Genomic DNA, 19,211 nt, shown 5'->3' with positions numbered 1-19,211 from the left:
AACAAAGTCCTAATGTGAAAAAAAAGGATTTTTAAAAATTAGACATCTAAAATTTCAGGTTGAATTTCAACCTTCTCCAAGTAATTGTTGCAGAAGGTTGAGCAAACGTAATTCTTGTAAACGTCTCGTTTGCTTGTAGCATTTTCTGTTCATCAATAATTCAATTTACAAACTAAAAGATACATTTTCTACCTCCCCAAAGCTACTGAGGAGGTTTTTCGCCTGGAGAATGCCTAACAACGCAAGGCATCTGTCTACCAAATAAGGCATTGAATTCCAAAAGCTCATCTAATGGGCTCAGGGATCCTGTTACAAGCCATTTTTCGTAATTCTAGAAGACAAAATCAAATTTTATGCTTGGAAATAATAAGTTTAAGCAAATAGTATGGGAGAAGCTTATATCTGCATCCAAGAAATGGTCTGGTTATTGCCAGAACAACACTGCTTCATGATGAATCATTAATGACCTTTGAAAGCCATAACGGCCTGTCACTAATGCCCATTAATGATCTCTCTATACCGCGAGTATGGTCTGGATGCTTCTGGCCAGTACCTTGGAGAATACTTGAAATAATGCCTTAAACTTTCTCCGATCTACTCTCGCTGTGTCTGCTCCAAATGTAGACAACAACTGTCTGGGTAGGATCAGCCTATAAAGAAGCATGGCCTTATTAAGGAAGTCTTATTCAGGTAAGCTTTATTTAAGCAATATATACACACACACATACATACATACATATATATATATATTCTTTTTAAGGGATATACTGTTTGAGAACTTTCTGATCACTGATGCCTTTGTACAAGAGATCAGAATTATCTGGAAACCTCGTTACTGCTTTCTCTCTCTTCAGATGGGATAGTGACTCTTTGGGCTCGTATGGCTGTCGGGTATGAGGACTTTGAAAAACACATTGGTGGTCTTTTTGGAAATGTAAATGAATTTAGAAAGTATCACATACTCTTGGATATGTATATCTGGCTTATTTGGAATCCTGTAGTTAATTACTAGACTCTGGGACTAGATTGATTGACAGAATTTCCCATTTCTCAACTCCCAGTCATCCTACTAATCAAGCATAGAACTGCAATTTGAATTTATAAAGAAAGAAAACTGAAGAAATAATAGCAAATGGCGTTAAGTCTATGTTGCCTAGGGCTTAGGTAAAGCGGGAAGGGGGTAGGGGAGTTTGGGGAATGAGAACACATGCAATTAGAGAATATAGCAAATATCTAAATTCTAAGAGATTCTGGGAAATCATGAAAGGGAGCCACATCAGGAAAAAGGAGATACTCTGGTCCTCCATGGCGGCAGGCTAGATGCTGCAGAGAGCTGCTGGAACCAACGCCCTAGACTTCTCAGGCTAAGGGAAAAAACAAGCCTCTGTGTTTACTTGGAAGCCCCTACTAGAATAGCAAACCCAGTTATTCTTTGGAAGGCTGAAATTGACTCTGCTGTCTAATTTCCTACTTGGAATGTTAACCCGTTAGCTAATTGGCAAATGGAATCACCATCTTGGGAGACCGTGAACTTCCTTTCATATTACCTAGATGAGATAACATCCTGAAGGCGAGTGCATTAAAATATTGTATTTAGTTTTATTTTTCACTGAATTGAAGAGGACATAGCTATATCCCAAACATCTTAAATAATGCTATAAAAGTGCAGTGATGAACTAGCTTCTCTAGATTAGTGGCTCCCCAAATTAGGGGAATTGTGGCATTTTGTGATCATTTAAAATTTTTTATGATAATCCTTCCCTCTTTCCTCATCAGACCCTTCCTCAACACAAAGAGTGCTATATAGCAAATGATTATTCTTTTAATTAAGTGAATTTTTAAAATGAATATGATCCTGGGATGTTGCAAAACTAGACTTGGCATTTGCCGGCATAGATACTGTGTGCTTGCAGTTTGATCTAAAAAAGTAAAATGGACCTCTTTGAAAGGGAGTGCATCAATGGTCGTTTCAATGTTAAAATTAACATTAAATAGGGAAGGGAGGTCAGTTTAACTTGCTGTTAACAGAGTATCACTTGAAGTGTTGTCTGTACTTTTTTAAAGTAGCACCATGGACAGAGGCAGGACAGAGCCCTATTATTTTCCTTTTCTCAGAGGGCATTGGGTCCAACAGTTAAACAGTGAAGCTAGAACCTTCAACATCGTTTTGTGCTTGGAGAATATTTAAGTGGAATACATTAATTATCTGCTCTGTAAGGCTGGTGACAAAGCTTATTGTTTTAAAGAAGTTCTTTCCGTCTTACTTCTATCTTACACGGGATCGGGTCAGTTTTTGTTTTGAGCTAGCTGCTTAAGCTCATGTCCAGGATAACTTAGGGCTTACTGAGGACTTTGAAATTGATTACTGAATTGAATATTACAAATCAGGTTATATATTTCAATGAGGCCTACCCTATGTTATAGAAACCTTGACACCTTTGAGGAGATGGGAGTGATTACTGGAAGAACAGGCTAGGTCTAGAGACATCTTGTTTGTTACTTTGATGGAGTAATGTTAAAAGTATATCTTAGATACAGATCATAGTCCCACAAGATCATAAACTTAAAGCTTGAAAGGAGCTTTAACTTTTTTTTGAAAGGACCTTTGACTTTAACCCTTCAATTTTACAGATGAGGAAACTGAGGCACAAAGCAGTTAAATGATTTGCCAAGGGCCACACACCTAGTAACTTGTCTGAGACAGGATTGGACCCAAATTCTTCATGACTCCAAGTCCAGTGCCCTTTCCACTATGCCATATTTGAATTTTCAGTTCATTAAATCACAGGGAAAATAAGAACATCAGAACAGATTTAACTGAAAAGTAAGGTGATTCCCTTAAAAGGTACAATCTACCCCCTCTGACTTCCAGGAGAAAAACATCTCTTTTATGCTAAGAGTCTCCCCCTTCATGGCAGCCAGAACCTCTCTAAAATAATGCTTTTCAACAACCTTCACTGGAGCAAAATTCATCCTAAATCCTTGGTCCTCGAATTTCAGTCCATTCCCTCTCACAGTCAATGCTCAGTGAAGATCAAGAACAGATAGGAGCTCTACTCTATAGAACCCTTCAGGGGTTTAAAGATGTCGCAGCTTTCTTTTACCCAAGCTAAGTAATTCCCAGTCCTTTTGCCTATCCTTTAAGAGTCTTTTTATTTGGTGTTGTATTTGCTTAGGTCTTTTCTCCACCTCACCCCCATTTGTCCCCAGTACTACTACTTTCTCTGCTTACTTCAGCATGTCAAGGTCCCTTCACCAAGGGCTAGGCCACCTTGACCCAAGTCCTTTCATTTGCTATGATCATTGATCTTAATAAGCATATATGCATTACACACTCTTTGATAATAGTACACAGATCCCAGGCTGACTCAAATACAGGAGAAATGAAAGCAGATCTCTATCTTTTAGATGTAACTAGGAAACAACATCTTTGAAAATAACTTCATTTTATCTACAAGCCCTAAGTTGTTGTTTTGCCAATGACCACAGAGGTACAGGTTCACTTCTGGCACAGATCAACTGTATAGAACCCTGGAGCCATTATCACTTGGGACCCTGCCTCCAGAGTAGATCACCATCCAGTGACTCTGTATTGATTATTCTGGGGGAAAATGCCTTCACTACTACTAATAATAAATCTCATTTCTATTGGGATTTCAGGCTTACAAATCCCTTTTCTCATAACAATCCTGGAAGACAGGGCTAGTATTCTTATCTTCATCTTGCAGAGGAGGAAACTGAGGCTCAGGTTGGAGGTGATGTGCCATGTCCAAAGTCACACAAGTAGTTAGTAGCAGAACCAGAGCTTTGAATCCAATTCATCTGACTTGGACTCCATTCTTCCATGTACTAGACTTCCCCAGACATTCATTGATTCAAAATGGCTGAACAGAGCCATTTTTAAAAAGAATTAAATGTTTTATGTAGCATTGGGTAATGTATTCAGGCATGTAAGTGGAAATACTAAGCAATTTTTCTTCTTTCCTTTCCTTTCCTCTCCTCTCCTTCTTCCCCTTCATTTGTTTTCTTTCCTTTCCTTTTCTCACTTCCTTCCCCTCCCTTTTTCTTTCTTTCTTCATTTTCTCCTTTTTAAAATTTCCCTTCTCATTCTTTTCCCTCCCTTTTTCTTTTTCTTTCCTTCTTTTCCCTTTATTCCTTCTTTTCTTCCCTTCTCCTTCATTCCCTTCCCCTTCCTTTCCTTCTCCCTCCTTCCTTCTTTCCTTCCTTCCTTCCTCCCTCCCCCCTCTCTCTTTCTCTCTCTCTCTCTCTCTCTCTCTCTCTCTCTCTCTCTCTCTCTCTCTCTCTCTCTCTCTCTCTTATTTCTTTCTTTCCTTCCCTACTAGCCTAGTCTTTATACATTCAGCAGTCCTACTTTACCATCATTGACCCAACTGGAGGGGGCTTTCCACAGTACATGTTTTTCTGAAAAGTCAGTCATAAATGGAGTGTCATTATAAGTGCCCCAGAGGGGCTTCATAGCTATAGGAACCTGATGGTGAGTGAGTATATGGGGAAGGTTTCTTGAAAGAACTGAGCAAAATAAGGAATCTGGTAGACCCTGGTGAGGTGGGATCACACTACAGCCATGGCCAACAACCTGAACTAAAGGATGGGAATGGGAGTTTGGGTCTTAAGTTTGAGGATAAGGAATGGAGACACGAAGAAGAGTCAGCTTCAGTCTGAACTAGGGCTGTTTCATCTGAAGAAAAAATTATTATGAAGCATCATCACTGTTCTTGATGATCTGAAGGACTATCTTATGGGAAAGGGATTGGATTTGTTCCAGTTGGCTCCAGAGGGCAGATGATGGACATTATGAAGAGTCGGGTAAAATAAGACAAGACATGAAAAAAGACCAAGGGATTTAGCAGATAAGAGATCATTGAAACTTTGGAAAGAACAGTTTCAGTGGCATCAGAAGCCTAATCTCAAGGTGTTGAAAAGTGAGTGGGAGGTGAGGCATTGGAGACAGGGAGTGCAAAATGAAGGATCCACTTGGAAAACAAATAATCACCCCCTGACTCACCTGTTTTGAAAGTCTAGATTTCTGTGTATCATATTGTATTAATGTGGGGCAGACAGTAGAAATTGTCTGGGAGGGGAGGAAGTCTCAGCCTTTTGTCTGGGCCCAGTGAAGGCAATGGTGTTTCTTTAATGAGAAATGAATAACACTAGCATTTATACCTGATAGTTCTGTCCAGAAAGTTGTAGAATCTAGTCATGCCTTGCTCTGGCAGCCAAAACAGGGTCCCCTTCCCAAAAGAGTCCATGAGCCGTGATACAAGGTCTTATCTGTAGTGACACCTGGTCTTGGGGATGTTCTGGTGTGCAGAGGAGTGTTGTATAGTTTGGGTTGATATCATGGATCCCAGGGCCAGGCTTCCCTGGGAAGTCTGGACAGGCTGTTACTTCTTTGCTGGCATTTTTCTATGGAGCCTAAACATTACACTATGCAAACACAGAATCATAGGAACTCAGAGCTGGAAAGGAATTCCCCTCCCCTCCAAAAACTATAGAAATATGCATATATGTCTGTGTGTGTATACATATGTGCATATTTGCCTATATATATGCATATACCTATATCTATATCTGTATTCTTTGTGTCTTTGATCTCCAGCTAGGGCAAATGAACTGCTTCCCAAGGCAGACCATTCCACTTTGGGACAGCTCTAATAGTTTAAAATGTCTTCACAGTAAGTCTAAATTTTCCAGTCGGGACCTTCCACTCATTGCTCCTGGTTCAGCCCTCTGGGGCCAAACAAAAGAAGTTATATTCCTCTTCCAAATGGTAGCTCTTCAAGCAACCTTATCCCCTTCCCCTTCCCCGCCCCATGCCCAAAGCCTTCTCTATTGGCAAAACATCCTCCACTCCTTCAACCAATCCTTGATGGGTTAGATTCAAGGCCTTCCACCATCTTGGTTGTGCCCCTCTGGATGGTCTCCAGTGCTCTTCTCAATGTCCTTTCTAGAATTCAGCATCCCGAGCCAAACACAACTCTCCAGTTGTGGTCCAAACAGGGCAGAACAGAATAGGACGATCATGTGCCTGACCACCATGCTTCTTTGGGTGCAGTGATTGATATAACTGTGTTCTAAGTGCAATATGTCATGGCAGCCCATGATGTATCATTGCACTACATTATGGGTCACCATGATATGCTCTCACCTCATATTGAGATTGTTGGTCCATTAAAATCCAGATCTTTTGACTGCACAGATGACTAAGTTATATGACAACTCCACTTTCATAGCATCACTCTCTAGCTTTTTGAGACCTTTTGTTGCTCCATGTTACCTAGAAGATCAGGTCTCTCCTCCTTGGCTTGGCACTCAAGGGTCTCTACAAACTGGTCCCCAGCTCCATTTGTAGCTGCAAGTGTCTTTATTACCCTCTCCTCCAACCGAACTGATCTACCTCACCACTAGACTTGACCTCGGTACCCACTGGAATTTCATTCATCCTCAAGACCTTGTTCAAATCTCAAGTCCTCCACTAATCCTTTCCTAATTGATAAGGCCCTTATTTGAAAGTTTATCTAGACTTTAAACTTAAAGTCAAAGAACCTGATCACTTTCAGTAGGAGATAAGTCTAATGTTATTTTTAGTTCTAGAATTTCATTTTTACTTAATAATATAATCATTAATTTAATGAGATGTCACCCATATCCCTTACACATTTTTGTAGTAGAAAGAATATTGTACTTGGAATAATGAGAAACCTGGGTTCAAATGCCACCTCTGGCAATGACTAGCTGTGTAACCCTGAGCAAGTCTTCTCTCTGCCTTAGTTTCTTTACCTGTGAAATGGAATAGTAATAGTACTTACCTTACAGACTTGTTGTGGGGATTAAATGTGATAATGTATGGAAAGTGTTTCATAAACTAGAAAGCATTATGCAAAAGACAGCTTTCATTCTTTTTTGGGGCAAGGCAATGAGGGTTAAGTGACTTGCCCAGGGTCACACAGCTAGTAAATGTCAAGTGTCTGAGGCTGGATTTGAACTCAGGTCCTCCTGAATCCAGGGCTGGTGCTTTATCTACTGTGCCACCTAGCTTCCCCCTGACAACTATCATTCTTAATCTAAAATTCACAGAAATAACATGATGATTTAAGATCTTAGGGACAATTGCAAAGCTACTTTCAAAATTCCTAGAGATTCCAAGGCATGCTAATAGAAATTACAGTTTTAACTCATCCCCATAAAATTATTTTATTTTATGGACATATGAAAGTTGAATTTCTAGCCCATAAAGATGCCTTAGATAACATTTCCATCATGGGCTCTAGTTTTGCCTAGCTCCAAATTTTTCCCTTGTGAACTTTTTCCAATTACTAGTTGAACATCCCATAAATCATTGTTCTCCATTAATCCCTTCCCTACTCCTCTCCTTTGGTGTTGAAAAAAAAAAGATAGCATATACTATCAGCTCCCCATTCTCATGCTTTTGCAAACACATGAACATAATGGTGAGCAGACCAACAACATGCCTGACTCTATGATGGTGTTAGGATTGGGGAAGCCTGACTAATTTTCATCACTTCCAAAGCTTGGCAAATTGGTATCAATATGAGAGGTAGCTGGTCCCTTTCCAAAGTCCTCTGTCCATGGGCAATGTGTGAAAACCTCCAATTATACACCCAGTACATGGGTGAACAAAGTAATCGTTCTTGTACATTCCCGAATGATGATAAAGGGAGCAACTGTCTTTTGAACTGTTCTGCAAAGTACCTTACCTATGTTATTTCATCTAGTGCTCAGGACAGCTAGGCTGGAAGGAGTGGGTTGCTACTATTCCCATTCTGCAGATGAGGAAACTGTCTCAGGGACCTCATGTGATTTGCCTGTGTCATAGGGTCTATCATTATTCTCATTTTACAGCCAAGGAAATGCAGGCCTAGAGAATTTAAGTACTTTCTTCAGGCTCACACAGCATGGTCTAGAGACTATTTTCTTCATTTTACAGATGAGTTAAACCAAAGCTCTGAGACAAACTAAGGTTTGTCTAGGGTCCCATAATTTATAAGCATTTGAGACAAGATCCGAACCCAGGTCTCTCCTGACTGTAAGTCCACTGCTATTGATACTAAGTCATCTGGAGTAGTCCCAGTTTCCCAGTGCTCCAAACCCTAAGTCCAATATTGGCTGTTGTCACCTCTCACAGGAATGAACCGTGACACTTTTCTAAAAGTCCAGGAGACATTGAGAAAGGAATTCATCTCTTCCAACTTCCACAGGAACAGTGAGAAAAACATAGTCTCACTGCTGTGGTTCAGCCAGGGTGGTCCTGTGCCCCACCGAGCTAGAAGGGAATAATGCTCCTGAATTGTGATCAGTTGAGAATGGGATACAAGCAAATAGACCATTGCATGATGGATGATCTTTCATGAAACGGCTTTGATTTAATATAGATGAGTTTATATTGGTGTGCACATAAGGATTCTCATCAGAGCATGAATTAACACATTTTTCTCTCTCAGAGGATGTGTGTGCTAAGTTATACTTTGAAAAGACTATACTGAATATTAGAATTGTGGGTGAGGAAAAGTCACTGTTAAATTATAAACTTCCCCTTCTCTCTGCTTTTTTTCTTATTTTGGGTCACAACCTTGTTGACGATTTCAGAGACATTTTATTTTGCTGACGATTGAAAAATGAAGTGATATGACTGTAATATTGGCTGGGGGGAAGGATGAAAATCATGGAAATGACATCATTTTCTGATGATTATTAATAGCAGAAATGTGTTTTTGCCATATTTGTGGACCATATTTCCAAGCTGCTAATTGAAATAAATAGTTGGACCAGCTTTTAGATTGCATTAGGCATATTTTTTATCTGGTAGATCACAGAAAATGCATTGGCTTGATTCATGTCCAGTGAATTTTAGGGTAAATCTGAGAGAACTGTTCTCTCCAGTGGAATTACATAGGGTGAAATTGGGCCCCAGTTTTTGGTCTAGTGCATTTTTTGTATTTCATCATGTAAAAAGTGATGTGATTACGGACCTGAGTCAGAATGTTATTTTTCTCACTTTAGATTCATTCTCAGTAAGGCTGAACAAATTTGCCTTTCATAGGAAAGTGCTCTCTTTGTGCTTCAGTAACCTTCTTTCTCTTTCTGTAAGGCAACATCATCTTGTCAGAGAGGCTTCCAGAATTCCTCAGGGCCTGTGGATCTCTGAGTAGCAGCAGGGTAGAGTTTCTGATTTCAGGGCTTTTTCATGTGAAGGCTTTGTATTTAACCAGGGAAAGACTCCTGTGTTGCACTTATCCGACCACATCCCTCCTGGCAGTCGGCCACTCAGTGGGCTATGTGTCAATTGGCCACCTCCACAGACCAGTTCAACTCCTACCTGATGGGCCAATCAAGGCAAGTTCACAAGATGAGTCCATCTGGAAGGGAGAAATGACCTCTAGTTCACCCAAACAAGCCAATAGGGTTGGTGAAACCTGGGCATTTGCCCAGGTTCATTGCCAGGCACTCATTTCTGCCCATCTCTTTGTTCCTGCTGATGCTTGGCTAATTCCACATGTATCCCCCATTGCTATAGATCCTCTTGGTCTCTTTCAGCTTGGAGCCTAAACGAGTCTCTGATCCCGCAACAGTTCTGGAAGCAAAGCACTACTTAGATTATTGTTCATGGCATGTAAAGCTGGCAGCCCTCTCATTTTAGAGAGGAGGAAATGAAGCCCGAGGGCAAGAGGAAGTGATTTGTTCCAGGGTCCATAGCTAAAGTAAACCCAGATCCTGCACCTCCAAAACCACTGTTCTTCCCATAATGCTGCTGCAGTTCTGTAGCAGAGAATCTTAGAGATGGAAAGGATTTTAAGGGTCAACTAGTCCAACCTCTTCATTTTACACAGTAGGAAACCGAGGTCCAGAGAGTCCCAAAATGAGAACGGACTTGCTCAAGGTCATCTAGATCCTCCAGCTCCAAATTGACTCTAGCACTCTGTATCAGAGAATAAGAACAGAAAGAGACTTGAGGGACCTTCTCAAAGCCCTTGTTTAACAGAAGAGCAAACTGAGGCCCAGAGAGGGGAAAGGACTTGATCAAGGTTACAGAATGAGTTGGGACTACAATCTTTGCCATGTCTTCTGGTCCCAGGGTTGCTTTCTTATGCTTCATTCCCAAGCAGCACCACTGGAATGTACTTTGGTTAACTAGAAATGTTTATTTTGAACAGACTCTGCAAAACTCCGTGTCTGGTAGCAATGCGCCAAGGCTTCATTAACATTTTTTAGAGCGATGAACTGCATTATCAATGCCTATTCATTATCGTTGCAAATGCAAAGTCATGCCTTGTTCATTAGCAATAACATCAAGAATTTTAAAGGCAAAAACCAGAGCACTTATGACTTTACAGACATAGAAAAGTAAATCCTCATGGATGTGCGTGCCAAATTGCCTCAGTTAGGAAAGACATGATCATATCAATAGTATTGGTCCTAAAGGGTAGTCCCTTAATGAGTGGTGTTTTTCAGCAGTCACAAACACCATTTCTTGTCAGCTTCTCCTGGGAGAAGTCAAGTCTTGAGTGATGATATAGGGACTGGGGATATATGGGAGGCAGACAATTGCATTGTTGTGAGCCTGCCTGTTGTGAGAAAGAGAACAAGGGCACTATTTCTGATTCTGTAAGGCTTCCATGAGCCGCTCCTTACCTGGCTTGAATCCCTGCGCTGCAGTTGTGTGATCTTGGAGATGGATCCCCTGTTAATTGACCACATTGTGTTTATTATGATTATTTATTTGCCATCTTTCCATTAGGAGCAACAGAATATCCATGTGGCTTCCTCCGTAGACATTCCATCTGGTGCCATGTTGGCCAGTTGATATGGTGTCATTTGTTTACCTTCTCTGTTAGAGTTTTGAAAAGAAAAATGTTGAGAGGGATGAGGTAAAGAACCTTCAGCCCTGTTTTAAATAATTCATTCCTTCCTAATCTTATCATTGGAAGTAATCACTCCTCTGATTCCCAGATCTTCCATTGTTGCCCAGAATTATTGTCCCCAAGTGAATATGGGTTAAAACATTTAGAAAATTGGGGCAGCTAGGTGGTACAGTGGATAAAGCACTGGCCCTGGAGTCAGGAGTACCTGAGTTCAAATCTGGCCTCAGACACTTGACACTTACTAGCTCTGTGACCCTGGGCAAGTCACTTAGCCCTCATTGCCCCCCCGAAAAAACATGTAGAAAATCTGAATGAATCAAGTAATCATGAGCTTTAAAATTGAAAGGGAACAGAAGAGATAATCTAGTACCATCTCCTGTCCAAGATAGAAATTTCCTTTATAGTATATCTGACTGATGGATGTCTATCACCTTTATGAATACTTTTAAGCAGTGAGAAGATCACCACCTCCCAAAGCAAGCTATTCAATTTTTTATACAACTCTAGCTCATTACATAGCTTTTCCTCATTGTGAGCCAATATCAACCCCTTTAAATTCTACTCATTCATTGGACCTAGCTACAGCTGTTGAACACCTAGAATTTTTGTGGTGGGGTAGGGGAATGAGGTGGGAGGGGGCAGAGGGCAACAAACACCTATAGGTTCCATTTCATCCCACCTTTGCTCTGGTTGAATTGTTTGTATTTTCTTCACATGCACAGACCTAGAGCTGTAAGGGATCTCTAGATGGAGGCCATCTGCTTCAATTTCTTCCTTTTGTGAGGTTGGTGCACAAATAAGACATGGGGAATGGCAGGAGTGAAGGGAGGAAATCCCTGGACATGTTTGCCAAACACTCATCCAGTTGAGCTAGAACATAGAGCACATGGAGTACGATATTATGAGATAAGACTTGAAAATAAGTGGGGGAGAGTGTAAAGGGCCTTAAATGCCAGATTCAGGTGTCTGGGATTTTTTTTTTGTCAGGAAGCAATAGTGAGGCATTGAAGCATTCCAATAAGAGGAAGAATATGCCAGGAACAGCATTTAAGGAATAGCCAAGGCTGGCTGGCCCAGAGCTTTTAGGCTCTTTGCTGCTCTTTTGAGCATCTCAGTGAGTTAGGGACAGTCCCTTCATTTTGTTGGCTATAGGAAGTAAAACAGACTGTGTTTTTCCCAACATCAAACAACAAATCAATGGCCAAATTAGGGCTGAACTCATGAGTTCACTCCTTCCACTTAATTAATCAACACCTGACTTCTTCAACGTACTTCAATACACCAGGGAGTCCTGGTTCTGTACTGTTTGTGCCCCCTTCCTGGAACAGAACACAGCTCCTCTTAAACCTTTATAATGGTCTTTGTGAATTGATGTAGCTGGGGAGAGAGGTTATGCGCTGTCGGCTGCTGGTCCCCATTTAGCTAGGCTAGTGAATCATACAGCAGATTTGTGGCAGAACATTGCCAGCCTCTTCACCTTTGGGACAGCCCACCAGATCTGGTGCCCCATCGGTGTGATCTTCTAGGCCCCGGGGTCAGCATCACCACCCAACCATGATAATAAGACAGAGCTAGAGGATGTCAGTGGAGGCTCACTAACTCCCTTTCAAAGCTACAAAATTCTATTTTTCCCCTTTGCTTTTTTTCCTTGATGATCAGATGGGACGTTACTGAACTTGGCTCCACAGCTAGAATTGTACAGTTAAATAACCGGAACTGATTGGTTCGTAACATTCATGTATTCCTTATATAGCCAACTCTGGAGATTAGTCATGGCAGTGGAGGGAATGGCTTGGCATGGCTTAGCAAAAACTTCAGCTAATCAACAGAATGAGCAAATTAGGCTCTGGTTCAAAGCATTGATCAAAATCTCTATGGCAACTCCTGGTTGAGCTGTATACACATGGAAGAAGTGATTTCCTAGCCGAAAAGGGCAATAAAACACCGTCATTCATGTAAAGCATGCACGTGTAATTGATGAGAGAAGTCACTGCTTTCTCCAGGAAGTTCAGAAAACTTTCCTAGCTAGTTCCCAGTATAGTGTGGCTATGGGAGATTTAGGTAATCACACCTCCATTTGTTGGCATAGTGGAGAGAACACTGTACTTGACATTCAGGAGACTTAATTTCCTGTGAAGGCTTGGCCATTTACTGGCTGTGTGACCTTGAATAAGTCAATTAAACTGAGTCTTAGGTTTCTCATTCCTAAAATGGGGCTAATCATGTCTACGTTATCTAACTATCCTTCTTATGAGAAAAATATTTTCAAAACTGCTATAGAAATGGAAAGTTATTGTTGAGTCTTCCTTTGTCTGCCAGTAAGAGCTGACTTAATGAGCTATTTTTATATGTTGGATTGGGTGGGGAAGAACTATGATTTTATTGACAGAAGGTGCTCATGGTGAGGAAACTGTCGATGGAGATCAACTTCTCTTTGTCACCTTATACTCTAGAGTTACCTGGGGGCACATTGGATAGAACACTGGACCTAGAATCAAGAAGACTTGAGTCACATAATCTCTGTTTGCCTCAGTTTCCTTAACTGTATAATGGAGATGACAGGGTTGTTGTGAGGAACAAATGAAATAATATTTGTAAAAAGTGTTTAGCACTTTGCCTGGCTCATAGTAGGCACTCAACAAATACTTATTCCTTTCCTTTCCCCCATTATACTCTAAGTACATATACACACATACATACATATTTACATATACACATATATTTACAAACATATACATATATGTATGTATGTATACGCACATTTACTTAGAGAGTAACTTTGGACATTGGGAGTTGAAGTGATGTACCCTGGTTCACATAACTAGTTTGTTTCAGAGACAAGATTTGAACTTAAGTCTTCCTGAAGCAAAAACAAGTGTGCTCCTCCCCCCCCCACTCCCTCCCTCCCTCCCTCCTTCTCAATCTTACATTCACTTCGTCCCTCCTTTCCCTCTTCTCTGGCTCTAAGGTTTATAAAACACCATACAGACTTTCTTTTTTTTCTGGGCAGTGGGGGTTAAGTGATGTGCCCAAGGTCACACAGCTAGTGAGTCTCAAGTGTCTGAGTCTGGATTTGAACTTAGATCCTCCTGAATCCATGGCTGATATTTTATCCACTGCACCACCTAGCTGTCCCCATATAAACTTTCTTTGTAATCTCCCAACAACCTTGTAAGGAAGCAGCTTGGCAGCTTCATGGACAGAATACCAGCCTGTGTGTCAGGAAGATCTGAGTTCAAATCCCCTCACTGCACCTGCTAGCTGTATGACTATGGACAAGTCAGTTCACTTTTCTGCACATGAGAAATCCTTTCTAAGCCTCTTAAATTCAAATTAGGCTGTGTGTTCTTACCACTCCCAGAAAAGCCCAGATCCTAGATGGCTTGATGGAGCAACCCTAGAAACTGCAGGTGTCATTATCTGTAGATGAGGAACATGAGTTTCTGAGAAAGTAAGTGACTTGCCCAGGGACATACAGATAGTAAGCATTAGAAAGAAGATTTGAATCTACATAGTATCATTGAGTCTCAGGACTCTGGGCTGTCTAGTCTAACTCACAGAACAGAAATCCTCTTTTACAACCTCACCCTCAAATTATATATTTGAATCTTTGTTCTATTAGTTAGCAAGAACTCACTACCTCCTGTATCTACTCATAGCTTCAAGTCAATGTCTGCTTTCATGGCCAGCATGCTTTTGACACCAAGTCTAGGGGAAACCACTGGATTGTGATGAAATATCCTGAAAGCGGGCAAAGAAAGGGAGACTTAAAGTAAAGGTTAGATACAATTCACAAACTAAACACAAGCCTCCAACTGAAAGGAAATGAAAAACAACTCTGACTTGGCTGCTCTGCTTTTTTGCCCTTTTCTGTAATTCACTTCTGAATTCTGAAGTACATATTTCCCTTCAGTTCCATGGCTAACTAAAAACATTCAGCATAAGCTATGTGTACATTTCCAGTCCTCTGATTTTCTTTTAAAGAAACTTCTTTCTAATTCTGAGAAAGGCATTTGAAAATGTGAGCATGGGATATATTTTCATTTTTACCCTCCCTGGTTTAAGATCTGTGAAAGGACAACTTTCTGACTCTCCCTTGGGGGCCTGTCCCCTCCCTTTTGTGGGCCTCAGTTTCCTCTCTCAAATGAGGGAACTGGTCTAGCTGATCTCCAGCTCTGACTTTCTCTGTTGGATAGAGTAAAGCTATGTTGTAGCTAGATTCCTACTGAGGCAGAGGTGGATGTTTGCAAAACCTGCTGCCAGTGGGCAGGTCCCAACTGAATTAGTCTAGCACAGAGAGCAAAGCCCTCTTTGGTCTAATGGTTTCTTTAGTATATGTTTGGCTTGGACAAAGAGACTCGGGTTCCTTCTACTTCATGGGACAAACGTGTCCATGGTGTCAACACATTTCAACTTGCCATAATCAGGCAGGTAGGCAAGCAGTCAGTCAGTCAGTCTGGTGGCTGATGAGGCTTCTCTTTTAGCCTAATTGCAGTCATTCAACTTTGGCTTTCATTTCCTAGGCCTCCCTTTGATGGAAGCCAGGCCAGGAGAGTCTTTGCTCCTTTTGTCGTGGGGCCAAAGGGTTTCTCCTTCGAACACAGCACTTTTAGATGAGGAACACTTGCCAAAGTTCTCTATCTAGCAATATATAATACTAGTCAGGCAATCTGCTAGCAATGTACAAATGTCTATAGGAAAAGGAGCTGGTGTTTTCTTGTGGACTGTTCAAGTGCCTAGGCAGTGCTTTCATCTCTGTGTGTGGAAGGAAGAGGGGTGTCAATGAAGACATCACACACAATCCCACACATAATATCATAGGCTTCTGTCTCCCACCTCAGTGCCTTTGCACTGAATGTCCCCTGTGCCTGGAACGCACTCCCTCCTTATCTCTCTAGTCCTATTGACACTTCTCGACAGCTTGTTTTCCCCAAAACTCCTTGTGTGCAGAAACTATTGTCTCTGGATTCTCAGCACCTGGTACAAGGGCTGGCACATAGGATAGGAACAGGGACTAGATCTATGTTTTTCTTGCTATGGGAAGCTCCCAGGGAAGGAAATTCCTTCTACTAGTGTAGGGTGACACCTTCTCTGGAACTGAGAGTCTTAGAGAGCTGCCTACTAGGTTAAGTGACTTGTCCAAGGTCACATAGTGTGGGTCAGAGGTGAGACTTGAACCCCAGATCTTCCCGGCTTCAAATCCAACTCTCTGCACACTCTCACACTGGCTGCTCATCCTTCTCCCTGTCCCATTGAGTCTTGTTTTGCTGCCTACCTACCTCTGTAACCTTGGATAGGTAGTACCTTCCCCTCTGTGTGCCACTATTTCCTCACCTGTACACTAAGAGGGTTGGGCTAGGTCCATTTTGGGATTCAGGATCCTTCTGGTGGGTCGTCTGATACAGCAGGTGCATCCCTTTTCATAATGATGTATTTAAATGCATCACAAGGGAGCCGATTCTTTTGCAACACAGTGATCAAAACCCTTTTACTTTAAATCCAGGTTTTGGATCCCAGATTGAGAGGCCTTGAGCTGGATGATCCCTAAGGTCCCATGTTATCTCCACATCCTTGGAGCTGTGGCTGGAAATGTTATTCAAGAGAGAGAAGGGCCTTACTTACCCAAGGCCTCACAACTCTTAAGTGATGGATCTGGGACCTGAGCCTCCCATCCCAGTGCTTCTGCCACTGCATTATGCCAGGCCACATGTGTCCACACACAGGCAAGAGAAGGTCTCATTCAAGGCATCCCCAAAGACCCTACCTGCCTTTTTATTTTCTCCCTTTAGCCTATGAATCACCTACAATTCTCCCCATTAGAGTCACTCTTTTGGGTTAAAGCCTTGTCTTCAGTTGTCCCCTGGGAAGGGAAGGAGGGAGGCCCATTAGCTACTACCACAGCCCAGCTGACTCTTTGAGAACAGCTTGTCTTCCAAGAGATGGGCCTGGAGAGGATTAGACCATGGAGGTGGGAAATTGTAATGGAGGTGGGGAAAGAGAAGAACAAGAAGGAGTTGGTACCTTGGGGTCCCAACTAGAAAGACCTTCACCAGAGGGGACCCTGGGGGAGCTGAGCGGTGATGTGGGGATCCAACAGTAGGGCTTTGGAAATAAGGCAGAAGCCTCAGTCACATGCACTGGCCACCCTAATCCCCACACTCAGCCACCCACCATATTTTCTTATTTTGTCTACTTTTTCTTTCTTTTTTTTTGCGGGACAATGAGGGTTAAGTGACTTGCCCAGGGTCACACAGCTAGTAAGTGTCAAGTGTCTGAGGTCAGATTTGAACTCAGGTCCTCCTGAATCCAGGGCCGATGTTTTATCTACTCTGCCACCTAGCTGCCCACTTGTCTGCTTTTTCAAAGAAAAATCTTTGCAGAGAAAGGTGCTTTTTAATCCCCAGAGCAGTCCCCCTAAGAGTACCCTTAAGTGCTCTTTCCTCCAGCAAAACAATAGTCAGATCCTGGCAGATAATGCAGAGGCAGAATTTTTCAATTCAGACAGAAGGCTATAGTGAGGATCCCAGGATTGGGGACTCACTTCCACTGCCTTCTATTCCCCACAAATGCCCTGGTGTTCACCCTCCAATAAGAACATTCAAATCTGTATGGAGAAAAATACTAGGATGACCTGCCCAGAGAAGGTGGCGCTTTTCCTCTTCCCTGTTATCTTCCACACAGCTAAGGGCTAAAAGTTTATCCTCACTCTTACCATCATCTTCATCAAGCTCATTTAATCAGAGCCCACATGGGCATCTCTGGTCTTGAGGCTCTCCGACTCACCCAATTGCTGCATTAGCAGAATGGCTGAGTCACTGTGGTTCAGATGCCAATTTAATTTTCATTTTGATTGGCATCTCCCCAGTCCGACGACTGCTACTAAGCCCTCTGCTGATAGCTGTTTGAAATCGACCAGCAACTGTACACTTGAACACCACTCTCAACAATATGTGCTGAACATGATCAGGAGGAAAAGGGAGACAGTCTCTTCAAAACAGCCTGCTGATGCTGATCGCACAAGGAGTGTTGAATATTTTCTTGACTGAAGTGCCCAAGACTATTTCCTGTCCATAGCACCTATAGAAAAAATGCTGCCCTATGAGATAGGCAGTAGGAATGTTATTTTCTGCTGTTTTTCCAGATGAGGGAAACTGAGGCTCAGGGAGGAGTTCGGTGACTCATACTGGGTTGGTGTACTGGTAAGCATCAGAGCTGGGAGGCAAACCCAGGGCTTCTGCCTCCTAGATCACTGTTCCTTCCATTGCACTGCTTTAGGATCCATATGTCATCTGATGCTGACAAATTAGTTGTATGATGAGGCTCACTGGGTTTTCAATGAACCACAGAAGTTGAGAAGTTTGAGCAGTTTCTCCAATACCCAAACAACCCCCAGCCTGGTCTCTGGATGTGCATTTGTGGACCCCACTCTCTTGTCTGTGCTTGGGCTGAATAGCACTCAGTGTGGAAAATTCCAAGGAGAGCAGTGGGGGGATGGCTCCTTTCAAATGCAGCATGTTCTATTCAAGCAGGTTTGAAAATCAAGTTCCTGAAAGGGCACACAAAACCCTTCTAAGAAGCCCAGTTCGAACCCAACTGAAAGTCTGCAGGGGTTACTAAAGGAGTGTCACCGAATGCACTTAACCAATTGAATAACAATTTCAGCCTCCTTTTAGGGGAGGGGATATTAGAGTAAGTTAGTGAGACTGGTTGCCAGGGAAACCCTTGATTGCAAAAGGACAGTCTCAAAGCAGTGGACTGCACGCATGCATGCCTAGTGTGACCATAATGTTTGGCTTTTCTGACACAAGGCAAGCTATTAGGTGCAGGGAGAAAAAGCATGGAACACAAAGGGTAGAAAGCCTGGAGCACTGAAACAGGGAGCAAGTTTTCCATCTTGTTAAAAAAAAAAAAAAAAGGACGCAGGAATTAGCTCCAGAAGAGCACGCTAAGAACTAATGAGCGGTATTCCTGGGATAAGATAGGAAGGGAATAAAAAAAAAACTTCGCCTGAAAAGATGGGGAAAGCTGGCTTGTAATAGTTTTGGATGCCAGGGTTTCTCTGAAGCCCCGAAATACTCTAGCAAAAATAAAGAGGTCTGTATCCTTCCCCACCCACTTTTGCTGTGTCCCCCCCCCCCCCCCCCCCCGCAAAGCCTTCTGACTAGAAGGAAATACTCAGTGAGTTTCCTATCTATCTTATGTGGGAAAAATAAAGGTTAGTTCATGTAGCGATGGAAATGTTTTGAAGTACAAAGGAGAAATATTTCTCTGATTCTTGTTCTAAATTATCTAATTCTTTTGAAAGTACGA

General features: G+C 42.1%; 1 protein-coding gene across 5 annotated transcripts in view; it reads left to right on the top strand.

The window, feature by feature from the left end:
* FGF13 (fibroblast growth factor 13) overlaps nt 1-19,211 on the top strand; it is a 492,554-nt gene that overhangs the window by 356,779 nt on the left and 116,564 nt on the right. The window contains exon 1 of one of the 5 annotated variants that reach the window (XM_043974271.1): nt 648-690. The exons of the other annotated variants lie outside the window; for them this stretch is intronic. Coding sequence (XP_043830206.1) covers nt 663-690 — 28 coding nt within the window. The 5' untranslated portion in view covers nt 648-662. Of the gene's footprint in view, nt 1-647; nt 691-19,211 lie in introns of those variants that run through there. 5 annotated transcript variants of the gene reach the window in all.

This window comes from Dromiciops gliroides, chromosome X (assembly GCF_019393635.1).
Source record: "Dromiciops gliroides isolate mDroGli1 chromosome X, mDroGli1.pri, whole genome shotgun sequence".
NCBI classification, from domain to species: domain Eukaryota; kingdom Metazoa; phylum Chordata; class Mammalia; order Microbiotheria; family Microbiotheriidae; genus Dromiciops; species Dromiciops gliroides.
Note: the sequence above shows the minus strand (reverse complement) of the source record. Positions and strands in the feature narration are given on the sequence as shown.